Source organism: Ovis canadensis, chromosome X (genome assembly GCF_042477335.2).
Source record: "Ovis canadensis isolate MfBH-ARS-UI-01 breed Bighorn chromosome X, ARS-UI_OviCan_v2, whole genome shotgun sequence".
NCBI classification, from domain to species: Eukaryota; Metazoa; Chordata; class Mammalia; order Artiodactyla; family Bovidae; genus Ovis; species Ovis canadensis.
Genome location: NC_091727.1, coordinates 84,258,586 through 84,272,008, shown reverse-complemented (window position 1 = coordinate 84,272,008; position 13,423 = coordinate 84,258,586). Strand labels below are relative to the sequence as shown.

At 44.4% G+C, this 13,423-nt stretch overlaps 1 protein-coding gene across 1 annotated transcript; it reads left to right on the top strand.

Moving 5' to 3' along the window:
- Positions 1–9,283: 9,283 nt before the first annotated feature.
- Positions 9,284–9,797, top strand: LOC138929975 (spermatid nuclear transition protein 3-like). The gene is made up of 2 exons (XM_070289622.1): positions 9,284–9,400; positions 9,582–9,797. Exons 1-2 carry the CDS (start codon positions 9,284–9,286, stop codon positions 9,795–9,797), a joined length of 333 nt encoding a protein of 110 aa, XP_070145723.1.
- The last annotated feature ends 3,626 nt before the right edge of the window (positions 9,798–13,423 follow it).

Genomic DNA, 13,423 nt, shown 5'->3' with positions numbered 1-13,423 from the left:
TTCCAATGAATAATCAGGACTGATTTCTTTTAGGATGCACCGTTGGATCTTCTTGCAGTCCAAGGGACTCTCAAGAGTCTTATCCAACACCACAGTTCAAAAGCAGCAATACTGCAGCACTCAGTTTTCTTTATAGTACCACTCTCACATCCATACATGACCCCTGGAAAAACAATAGCTTTGACTAGATGGACCTTTGTTGGCAAAGTGATGTCGCAGCTTTTTAATATGCTGTCTAGGTTGGTCATAAATTTTCTTCCAAGGAGCAAGGGTCTTTTAATTTCATGGCTGAAGTCATCATATGAAGTGGTTTTGGAGACCAAAAATAAATAAAGTCAGAAACTGTTTCCATTGTTTCCCCATCTATTTTCCATAAAGTGATGGGACCAGATGCCATGATCTTACCTTTCTGAAGTTGAGCTTTAAGCCAGTTTTTTCACTCTCCTCTTTCACTTTCATCAACAGAGTCTTTAGTTGTTCTTCACTTTCTACCATAAGTGTGGTGTTATCTGCATATATGAGATTATTCAAATTTCTCCAAGCAATCTTGCTTCCAGCTTATGCTTCATCCAGTCCAGCATTTTGCATTATGTATTCTGCGTAAAAGTTAAACAAGTAGGGTGACAATAAAAACCTTTGGCATTCTCTTTCTCAATTTGGAGCCAGTTTGTTGTTCAATACTGGGGGTTAATTAATATCATTTAAGGGGGAAATACACATTACACCAAAGAACTTCTGTTAATTTTGCAATTAAATAACATAAATCCAGACTAATGTGAGAAGGAACTTTATTTGAAATGACAATGGTGATAGGGCCATCGCCCAGACAACAAAAGTAATGCTGAAAATTCTCCAAGATAAGCTTCAACAATACATAGACCAAGAACATTCGGATGTTTAAGCTGCACTGAGAAAAGGCAAGGAACAAGAGATCCAATTGCCAACATTGGTTGGTTCATAGAAAAAGCAAGAGAAATGCAGAAAAAACATCTACTTCTGCTTTGCTGGCTATGCCACAGCATTTGACTGGGTGGATCACATCAAATTGTGGACAATACTTAAAGAGATCAGTATAACATGTAACTTACTTGACTCTTAAGAAACCTGTATGCAGGTCAAGAAACAACAGTTAGAACTGGACATGGAACAATGACTGGTTCCAAACTGGGAAAGGAGTACATCAAGGCTGTACATTGTAACCTTGCTTACCTAACTTATATCCAGAGTACATCAAGCTAAAAGTCAGATTGGATGAAAAACAAGATGGAATGAAGATTTCCAGGAAAAATATTAATAAATTCAGATGCAGACAACACCATGCTTAAGGCAGAAAGCATGAAACTAAAGACCATCTTGATGAGGGTGAAAGAGGAGAGTGAGAAAGCTAACTTAAATCAACATAAGGAAAACCAAGGTCATGGCATCCGGTCCAATCATGTTATGGCAAATAGAGGGGGAAACAATGGAAAGAGTGACAGACTTTATTTTCGTGGGCTTCAACATCACAGCAGATGCTGACTGCAGCCATGAAATTAAAAGTCACTTGCTCCATGGAAGAAAAGCCATGACTGACCCAGAAAGCATATCAAAAAGCAGAGACATCACTTTGCTGCCAAAGGTCCATATGTCAAAGCGAAGGTTGTTTCAGTAGGCATATATGGATGTGATTGTTAGACTGTAAAGAAAGCTGAGGACTGAAGAATTGATGCTTTTGAACTGTGGTGGTAGAGAAGACTCTTGAGAGTCCCTTAACCTGCAAGGAAATCAAACCAGTCAACCCTAATGGAAATCAATCCTGATTATTCACTAGAAGGACTGATGTTGTAGCTGAAACTCCAGTACTTTGTCCACCTGATGCAAAGAACTGACTCATTGGAAAAGATTCTGATGCTGGCAAGGAATGAAGGCCAGAGGAGAAGGAGATGACAGAGGATGAGATGGTTGGATGGCATCAGAGATTCGATGGACTTGAGTTTCAGCAAGCTCTGGGAGTTGGTGATGGACACGGAAGCCTGGTGTGCTGCAGTCCATGGAGTTGCACAGAGTCATGTAGGGAGCCACGTTAGGCATTACTGACAAAAGGGAGGCATGTCTTCAAGCCCATCTGTTCTTCACGAAGGCACAGACCCAGGATGAAGGAGTTAGGACTTGTGATTCTGACTTGTCTTTTCCTTTCCTTGGCTGAGTTCCCTGAAAAGGAATATTAAGGTGCTTAATGTTCTTGAGAGGAGCACGAGAAGGCAGAAAGCCTTGTCTGCAGCTGTGCTCAGAGAAAAATTCAGAACGTTAATCACTGACATTTGTTCAAGGACTTTTACAAAAGAGTGTTCCAGGATGAGCAAATAGGTCAGCTTGAGGCCACGGGAGGGAATGCTAGCTGAAGTCTATTTGTGAGGAAAATGCTTATGGCAAAGGCATTTACTGAATTTAGAGTTTAGAAATAATTAAATAGTTAGAAGTTACAGATATAAGGAACGTTGTAATGTTAGCATATTTTATTAGAGCTTATAGAGGTTAGGAAATTTAACAATTCTAATAACTAGAAACCTTTTTAAGAGATAGTGAGCTCAGGATGTTAGGGGAAAATAGGACTTAGAAAGATAAGAAACAAACTGAGGAATGCAGCATGAGTTACAATATAATCACAAGTTAACTATAGGACACATTAAGAGGAAGTAGATAATAGATGGTAAAGCTGAGTCCGAGAGAATCGCTGAAGCAGGAACTCTGTTTGAAGAGCAACAATGATTTATGGAGATAATAAATCTGGGTGGGGGGGAACTGAATATGTCAAACTTCTGACCTAATGCTTTTGTAAATTATAAAAGAAAACCTTAAACTTGAAATAAATGTGCAGTCCAAGAAAACTGAGAGGCTGCGTCGATACCCGCCAACACCATCCCTCCCTTCAGATTGAATCCCTGGCTGCTGGAGCTGGACTCTGGCCGAGTCGGACACAACTGAACGACTGAAAAGAACTGATTGCAATAGGGAGAATGTTTTGAACACACGTTCTTAACATGTCTCAAAATGGAACAGAAAAAGATATTTCTTTAACGTGAAAGGATAAGCAGGGTGAGCAACAACTCTGTGTGTCTGTGTGAGTTTGTGTATCTGTGTGTGTGTGTGTGTGTGTGTGTGTGTGTGTGTGTGTGCGTGTTTGAGATGGGGCAAGTGGTGGGGATGGATGAACAGACAGCATGATGGAGCAGTGTGACAGGAAGTGTTTCTTTCTATAGTGAGCAGATTCTTAGAATGAGCTGTTAAGGGAGCCAGAAAGGTCTGACGCTTAGTGCTTGCTCAAGCTTGGGGGAAAGCTGAAGTTCAGAGGAGAGAAGGTTGGTTAAAGCTTAGCCAAGCCAAATGAGTGGGTATATTATGGATGACTGTGAGCACTTGGCCAGTCTCTGCTGTTGTTTAAGAGAGGCAAAGTCAGCCCTTAGACAGTATTGTTGTTACCACAATTGCAAGCCCATGTGCTTGATGCAGAATGAGGCCCATCAAAACGAAATGTTTGAGTTTGGGACAGGGAAAGGTTGATTACAGATTCATACAAGGATGAGGGTGGCTCTTGCCCTAAGAACCCAAAGTTACTGAACGTTTTCAGTAAGTATGTTTAAAAGCAAAGGTTAGAGAAAGTTGTGGTAAGTTGTTTCAGACTTCGTGGTGTCACACCCTTTGTGCTTAAGGTTAGGTCATGGTCAGGTAATGATGTGCCTAAATATCTCTATCAGATGAATGTCATTTTCTGTCCTGACCAGAGAGGGCAAAGTCTCAAGGAACACCTTTCACCATGAAATGTCCCATCCTGATCGAACAGAAACAGGTTTCCATTGGCAGCTCCTTCAGGGCAAGGTTCCCATATTCTATCCAGCTCTCATCCTTGATGGAGCCAGGTACCCAACACAATAGGTCCTGTGTCCTCAAGCTGTCCACCTGAGGAGACCAGTTCTCACAGCCTGAGACCCAGAAAGATGGCCACCTGCTATTAAGTTGCAGAGACAGGGATGGGGGAGAGGTTCACCGCTCCGCACGGCCTGGGCCAAGGCTAGTGGAGGGACTTAGTGAGGGCTCTGAATCACTAAAGGATGCAGTCCCCAGTCTATTCCCTGGGACCATCCAGCTCACCCACTGGCGCAATGTTGGGTGATCTCCAAGCCCTCCACAAGAATGCCAGAATCTCTCTTCTCTCACTTTCCACCGGATGACCACCACACCACTCTTACTTAATCACTTCCCCAATGGTCTCACACTCACAGTAACTGTGGGCAGGGCCCACAGTGGTGCTGATCAACAGCTGAGCAGGACAATGAATGGCCACTCCTTGACAGTTGGCTGCTTGTAAATGGAGCCTGCTTTCTTAGAAATGGTTAACCAGGAAAAGACTGACTCTCACACTAACATAGTAAACTGATGGCTGCGATTAAAATAAACATCAAATGGTGAAAAGATGATATTTGTGTGTCTGTGTGAATTTTCTGATGGGAAGGGAGGGAAGGAAGAAAAGAGGTGGGCACCTGAGTGGGGAGGGGTGCGAGGTCCCGAGAGATTGGGGGACAGACCCTGAGGTCCTCAGCTAGCCAGAGAGGAGAGGCCTGGACTGGGTCAGGAGTCTGCACTGAAGATGGCTAACCCCGCTTATCAATTGATCTCAGTGGCAAGGAGTAGTGGTGTGGTGTTACTGCCATTGTTTGGGGTGTGGAATGACATGAGGGTCTAGATTGCCAGAACCCAGATGGGAAGAGGGTTTCACATGGGGATGGTGAATGTCATTCTTCCCCTGAGAGAGGCAGGCAGAAATCACATCCTGGCCACTTACGTCATAATGGGCTTTGTTGCATCACTCACCTTTGCTGTCAGCTAAAGGTGCTCAGGAGGTACAAAATGCTGATACAGCTAAAACCCACAACCAGCACTCCCAAAGATTAAAATAATGTTTGGAGGGAACAGACCAAATATCAGTTAGGCCACTGTTTTCCTAAGAAAGTGGTGGGAGCAGTGTGTTCCCAAGGGCAGCCCAGTGGAGCTGGCCCAATCCCGGTGCAGATGACAAACAGGATCACCACACACAGATAATTTTTGGGGGTGGTGGGCACCATGTAGTTTGTGGGATCTTAGTTCCCTGACCAGGGATTGAACCGGGTCCCCTTCTAGTGAAAGCATGGAGTCCTAACCCCTGGACAGCCAGAGAAGTCAGGACAGAGACTTTTGATAGAAGAAGTAACATAAGACTGAGTAAAAGCTGGTCTTATATTGATCATCATCCCCTAGTATTTCTAAATAACTATAGTCGTAAAACATTCTTCCCCCAAAAAATCTTTTGTAGTCCAAGCTCTGCAAGTTTTTGTGGTTTAAATATAAGAGTATGGGGTATCTACTTTGAAGGCAAATTGGAAGTGGTCAAACAAGAGATGGCAAGGGTGAATGTCGACATTCTAGGGATCAGCGAACGAAAATGGACTGGAATGGGTGGATTTAACTCAGATGACCTTTATATCTACTACTGCGGACAGGAACTCCTCAGAAGACATGGAGTAGCCATCATAGTCAACAAAAGAGTCCAAAATGCGGTACTTGGAAGCAATCTCAAAAACGACAGAATGATCTCTGTTCATCTCCAAGGCAAACCATTCAATATCACAGTTATCCAAGTCTAGGCCCCAAGCAGGAACGCTGAAGAAACTGAAGTTGAACGGTTTTATGAAGACCTACAAGACCTTTTAGAACTAACACCCCAAAAAGATGTCCTTTTCATTATAGGGGACTGGAATGCAACAGTAGGAAGTCAAGAAACACCTGGAGCAACAGGCAAATTTGTCCTTGGAATGCAGAACGAAGCAGGGCAAAGACTAATAGATTTTCGCCAAGAAAATGCACTGGTCATAGCAAATACACCCTTCCAACAACACAAGTAAGACTCTACACATGGACATCACCAGATGGTCAACACCGAAATCAGACTGATTATATCCTTTGCTGCCAAAGATGGAGAAGCTCTATACAGTCAACAAAAAGAAGACCAGGAGCAGACTGTGGCTCAGGTCATGAACTCCTTATTACCATATCCAGACTCAAATTGAAGAAAATATGGAAAACCACTAGACAATTCAGGTATGACTTAAATCAAATCCCTTATGATTATGCAGTGAAAGTGAGAAATAGATTTAAGGGCCCAGGTCTGATAGATAGAGTCCCTGATGAACTATGGAATGAGGTTCGTGTCATTGTACAGGAGACAGGGATCAAGACCATCCCCATGGAAAAGAAATGCAGAAAAGCACAATGGCTGTCTGGGAGGCCTTACAAATAGCTGTGAAAAGAAGAGAAGCAAAAAGCAAAGGAGAAAAGCAAAGATATAAGCATCTGAATGCAGAGTTGGTGATGGACAGAGAGGCCTGGCGTGCTGTGACTCATGGGGTCAAAAAGAGTCGGACACGACTGAGCGACTGAAAAGCACTGATTGCAACAGGGAGAATGTTTTCAATGCACGTTCTTAACATGTCTCAAAATGGAACAGAAAAAGATATTTCTTTAACATGAAAGGATAAGCAGGGTGAGCAACACCTCTGTGTGTGAGTGTGAGTTTGAGTATATGTGTGTGTGTGTGTGTGTGTGTGTGTGTGTGTGTGTTTGAGATGGGGCAAGAGTTGGGGATGGATGAACAGACAGCATGATGGAGCAGTGCGACAGGAAGTGTTTCTTTCTGTAGTGAGCTGATTCTTAGAATGAGCTGTTAAGGGAGCCAGAAAGGTCTGACGCTTAGTGCTTGCTCAAGCTTGGGGGAAAGCTGAAGTTCAGAGGAGAGAAGGTTGGCTAAAGCTTAGCCAAGCCAAATGAGTGGGTATATTATGGATGACTGTGAGCACTTGGCCAGTCTCTGCTGTTGTTTAAGAGAGGCAAAGTCAGCCCTTAGACAGTATTGTTGTTACCACAATTGCAAGCCCATGTGCTTGATGCAGAATGAGGCCCATCAAAACGAAATGTTTGAGTTTGGGACAGGGAAAAGTTTCTTACAGATTCATACAAAGATGAGGGTGGCTCTTGCCCTAAGAACCCAAAGTTACTGAACGTTTTCAGTAAGTATGTTTAAAAGCAAAGGTTAGAGAAAGTTGTGGTAAGTTGTTTCAGACTTCGTGGTGTCACACCCTTTGTGCTTAAGGTTAGGTCATGGTCAGGTAATGATGTGCCTAAATATCTCTATCAGATGAATGTCATTTTCTGTCCTGACAAGAGAGGGCAAAGTCTCAAGGAACACCTTTCACCGTGAAATGTCCCATCCTGGTCAAACAGAAACAGGTTTCCATTGGCAGCTCCTTCAGGGCAAGGTTCCCATATTCGACCCAGCTCTCATCCTTGATGGAGCCAGGTACCCAACACAATAGGTCCTGTGTCCTCAAGCTGTCCACCTGAGGAGACCAGTTCTCACAGCCTGAGACCCAGAAAGATGGCCACCTGCTATTAAGTTGCAGAGACAGGGATGGGGGAGAGGTTCACCGCTCCTCACGGCCTGGGCCAAGGCTAGTGGAGGGACTTAGTGAGGGCTCTGAATCACTAAAGGATTTAGTCCCCAGTCTATTCCCTGGGAACATCCAGCTCACCCACTGGCGCAACGTTGGGTGATCTCCAGGCCCTCCGCAAGAATGCCAGAATCTCTCTTCTCTCACTTTCCACCTGATGACCACCACACCACCCTTACTTAATCACTTCCCCAATGAATGGTCCCTCATTGACAGTAACTGTGGGCAGGGCCCACTGTGGTGCTGATCAACAGCTGAGCAGGACAATGAATGGCCACTCCTTGACAGGTGGCTGCTTGTAAATGGGGCCATCTGAGGCACCAAGCAAGGCTGAGCCACACCTGCTGCCTAGGAACAGGGTGCGTTGAAAAGAAGCAGCCCAATGGCTAACTGCATAGGGCTGTGCTCACTCTGCTCTGTTACACTGTGCATAGAAGAAGAATCACTGTGAGGTTAAGGTTTGTCAAAGTAGTTCTCAAGGTGGGCTGGCTTTCACATTCTTGGTGGCTTTGAAATATTAGCTATGCTATATGCGGCACATGTGATCATGTGGCAGCTGTTGGAGGGGCATATAGATGAGCACTGCTGACAGGCATGCCTGGGAACACAAGGAAAAGAATGATGTACAAAAGGGAAAGAAGCCTGTGAAATCAAATCCTGATTTGGAAGAGAGTCCATTAAACAGAGTAAAGCACACTGGACCCAACGTATCCTTCGGTAACAGAGCAGCGTGAGCACAGCCCTTAGCAGGTAGCCATTGCTGTGCCTGATGACTCCATATCCTGTTACTAAGCAACCGGTCTTGCCTAGCAATTGGACAGTGCAACCCTGGGCCCTGCCCATAAGCAACCAACTATCAATGAGGTACCTACTGGTACTTCTCTTGCTCAGCTATTGGTCAGCTCCACAGTGGGCCCTATCTGATGATCACTGTTAATGTGGGCCCACTGGGGAAGTGATTCACTCAAGAGTTGTGGGCACAGTGGAAAACGGACTCTTGCCTTTGGGCACCTTCCTTTCCTTTTCTTCATTTTTGCGTAAATCGGGAATGTCTTTCTGGTAGATGGGGCAAGGTGAGTTTCCCTCCTCAATATGAGAGTTGAAGTGTCCCCAGCAATCTTAGTGGAGGAGGCATTTAACACTTTCTTTGCTCTGAAGTGTAATCTTATGGAGACGGTGTATAGATCTTGGGGCAACGGACTGAAGATTCACCAAGCCTTGGGGTCTCTAAAGCTCACTGGAGTAGACAAAACTTCCAACCTGTTCTCAATTACCTGCTCGCTCTTAAGTTCCTTAAGCCCCTCCAGAACCCCCGATAGGAAGAGGGTGGTCTAAAGATGAAGTGACTAGAGGACTCTGAAGTGCTGAAATGGGATGAAAAGTGTTTGGCAGAGGTTCCTACAGGGATGGAGGGGGCAGGAGTGTGGAAGGGGGACATCCAAGTCAAAGAATAAAGGGCACTGAAGGAAAGTCTGAGGGTCACGAGAAGAAACACCATGCCCCTGAATCACCACTCCCCAGAATCAGACACACAGAGGGGTCAAGGGTGGGAAAGTTGTATCATGGCCTCCCTCAGCACCCACTAACCCATGTTGATGGGCACCGTGGTACATTGTGATGTCTAAGACCCCCAAAGCCACCATTGGCTGGGGGAGTGCCTAGCTGACCAATCAGAGTGAAGGGTGTGGCTCCTCATTGTCCTGGGAAGGTATATATAGGGAGGTAAGAGGCAGAGATTCTGGGTTAGGCCACTTCATGGTGTCATCATGGCTAAGGGAACCAGGAAGCCATGGCAGCCAAGAAGAGTTGCAGTGCGGTTTGCTTCAAGGATGAAAGGAAGAAAGAAGACCCTTTGGCAACGGAGATACAGAGGCAGTGTGAAGGTAAGATGATTCCATCGACACTCCCCAGGTTCTCCATTAACTTTGGTGCCCAAGACCTCTACACTGCCCTTGCCTGGCACAAAAGTCCTCATCAGGTCACCTCCCTTTTCATGAAGTCTCCTTTCCAACTCAGTTGTTATACTCGTTCCTGAAAACTCATACCCTTCTCTTGTCTTTCAAGGCACGAAATATGACCATGAGGGTCAGAAGACCTCTAAAAGGAACCTTGAGAAAGAAAATCCGATCGTACGCCACTCCGTCGAAGAAGGTGAAGAACACAAGAGAACCAAACTGTTTTCTCCGTTCCTGTGCACGTGAGAAACGGAACCAAAGCCGAAAAAGGTACCAAAATATGTGTCAGAGTGAAAGAAGGAGGCAGAATCAAAAGAGAAGATAAGCTCAGCCACCCCAGAATGAGAGACCCTGGAGAAGTACAACCTGGGCAGCCAGTAACTGAATAGAAAAGGTCAGACAGTATAGAATTGAGTATCCAGTGGTCTGCTTTCTTCGAAATGGTTAACCAGGAAAAGACTGACTCTCACACTAACATAGTAAACTGATGGCTGCGATTAAAAGAAACATCAAAGGGTGAAAAGATGATATTTGTGTGTGTGTGAATTTTCTGATGGGAAGGGAGGGAAGGAAGAAAAGAGGTGGGCACCTGAGTGGGGAGGGGTACAAGGTCCTGAGAGATTGTGGGACAGACCCTGAGGTCCCCAGTTAGCCAGAGAGGAGAGGCCTGGACTGGGTCAGGAGTCTGCACTGAAGATGGCTAACCCCGCTTATCAATTGATCTCAGCGGCAAGGAGTAGTGGTGTGGTGTTACTGCCATTGTTTGGGGTGTGGAATGACATGAGGGTCTAGATTGCCAGAACCCAGATGGGAAGAGGGTTTCACATGGGGATGGTGAATGTCATTCTTCCCCTGAGAGAGGCAGGCAGAAATCACATCCTGGCCACTTACGTCATAATGGGCTTTGTTGCATCACTCACCTTTGCTGTCAGCTAAAGGTGCTCAGGAGGCACAGAATGCTGATCCAACTGAAACCCACAACCAGCACTCCCAAAGATTAAAATAATGTTTGGAGGGAACAGACCAAATATCAGTTAGGCCACTGTTTTCCTAAGAAATTGGTGGGAGCAGTGTGTTCCCAAGGGCAGGGCAGTGGATCTGGCCCAATCCCGGTGCAGATGACAAACAGGATCACCACACACAGATAATTTTTTGGGTGGTGGGCACCATGCAGTTTGTGGGATCTTAGTTCCCTGACCAGGGATTGAACTGGTTCCCCTTCTAGTGAAAGCATGGAGTCCTAACCCCTGGACAGCCAGAGAAGTCAGGACAGAGACTTTTGATACAAGTATTAACATAAGACTGAGTAAAAGCTGGTCTTATATTGATCATCATCCCCTAGTATTTCTAAATAACTACAGTCGTAAAACATTCCTCCCCAATAAAGTCTTTTGTTAGTCCAAGCTCTACAAGGTTTTGTGGTGTAAAAAGAAGACTATGGGACATTATTTGGTTTTAACTTTTATTTTAAAATGTTTAAATAATTTCAAGTAGTAGTCAATCAAATATGGAGATATATAGGGCAGAGTCTCTACCAGAGGAATCCCGTGTGTCTTCAGAAAACATTTTAGAAACAATGAAAAGACAGAGTTTTACCATCACCATCAAAAGAGTTGAGTTCAGATTTTAAGTTAATGATATGGTATCTTTTATTTGGACTGCAGCTCCCTGATTAAATCTTTCTGGCCCTTTAACTCCTGAGAGACACAGTTGATGATTCAAAGTCAGTCACTGAATGTGATTTAAAATCATTAAGAGTGAAGGAGACTCTGGGTTTGTGGTCCTTTCAAAGAAAGTGGGAGAACTATCATTCCTGCCTGCTGAAAATTAATCAGTTAAGGCAGCTACCTTAACTGATTGGACAGAGAGACCTTATGTCTACCTATAGGTCGGTGCTGTGATTCCCGATCTGTATATATTATCACCATTTAACACTAGCACACTTTAATGCCCTGTTGTGGGACTTACTGAAATACTTACTGTTCAGTTCAGTTCAGTCACTCAGTTGTCTCCAAATCTTTGCAACCCCATGAATCGCAGCCCGCCAGGCCTCCCCGTCCATCACCAACTCCCAGAGTTTACTCAGACTCATGTCCATTGAGTCAGTGATGCCATCCAGCCATCTCATCCTCGGTCGTCCCCTTCTCCTCTTGCCCCCAATCCCTCCCAGCATCAGAGTCTTTTCCAATGAGTCAACTCTTCTCATGAGGTGGCCAAATTAGTGGAGTTTCAGTTTTAGCATCATTCCTTCCAAAGAAATCCCAGGGCTGATCTCCTTCAGAATGGACTGGTTGGATCTCCTTGCAGTCCAAGGGACTCTCAAGAGTCTTCTCCAATCCCACAGTTCAAAAGCATCAATTCTTTGGTACTCAGCCTTCTTCACAGTCCAACTTTCACATCCATACATGACCACAGGAAAAACCATAGCCTTGACTCGATGGACCTTAGTCAGCAAAGTAATGTCTCTGCTTTTGAATATGCTGTCTAGGTTGCTCATAACTTTTCTTCCAAGGAGTAAGCGTCTTTTAACTTCATGGCTGCAATCACCATCTGCAGTGATTCTGGAGCCCCCAAAATAAAGTCTGACACTGTTTCTACTGTTTCCCCTTCTATTTCCATGAAGTGATGGGACCAGATGCCATGATCCTCATTTTCTGAATGTTGAGCTTTAAGCCAACTTTTTCACTCTCCTCTTTCACTTTCATCAAGAGGCTTTTTAGTTCCTCTTCACTTTCTGCCATAACGGTGGTGGCATCTGCATATCTGAGGTGATTGATATTTCTCCCGGCAATCTTGATTCCAGCTTGTTTTTCTTCCAGTCCAGCGTTTCTCATGATGTACTCTGCATAGAAGTTAAATAAGCAGGGTGACAGTATACAGCCTTGATGTACTCCTTTTCCTATTTGGAACCAGTCTGTTGTTCCATGTCCAGTTCTAACTGTTGCTTCCTGACCTGCATACAGATTTCTCAAGAGGCAGGTCAGGTGGTCTGGTAATTTCATCTCTTTCAGAATTTTCCACAGTTTATTGTGATCCACACAGTAAAAGGCTTTGGCATAGTCAATAAAGCAGAAATAGATGTTTTTCTGGAACTCTCTTGCTTTTTCCATGATCCAGTGAATGTTGGCAATTTGATCTCTGGTTCCTCTGCCTTTTCTAAAACCAGCTTGAACATCAGGGAATTCACGGTTCATGTATTTCTGAAGCCTGGCTTGGAGAATTTTGAGCATTACTTTACTAACATGTGAGATGAGTGCAATTGTGCAGTGGTTTGAGCATTCTTTTGCATTGCCTTTCTTTGGAATTGGAATGAAAACTGACCTTGTCCAGTCCTGTGGCCACTGCTGAGTTTTCCAAATTTGCTGGCATATTGAGTGCAGCACTTTCACAGCATCATCTTTCAGGATTTGAAACAGTTCAACTGGAATTCCATCACCTCTGCTAGCTTTGTTCATAGTGTTGCTTTCTAAGGCCCACTTGACTTCACACTCCAAGATGTCTGGCTCTAGATTAGTGATCACAACATCATGGTTATCTGGGTGGTGAAGATGTTTTTATCAGTTCTTCTGTGTATTCTTCCACCTCGTCTTAATATCTTCTGCTTCTGTTAGATCCATACTATTTCTGTCCATCTTTGCATGAAATGTTCCCTTGGTATCTCTAATTTTCTTGAAGAGATCTCTAGTCTTTCCCATTCTGTTGTTTTCCTCTATTTCTTTGCATTGTTCGCTGAAGAAGGCTTTCTTATCTCTTCTTGCTATTCCTTGGAACTCTGCATTCAGATGCTTATATCTTTCCTTTTCTCCTATGGTTTTCACCTCTCTTCTTTTCACAGCTATTTGTAAGGCCTCCCCAGACAGCCATTGTGCTTTTTTGCATTTCTTTTCCATGGGGGTGGTCTTGATCCCTGTCTCCTGTACAATGTCACGAACCTCATTCCATAGTTCATCA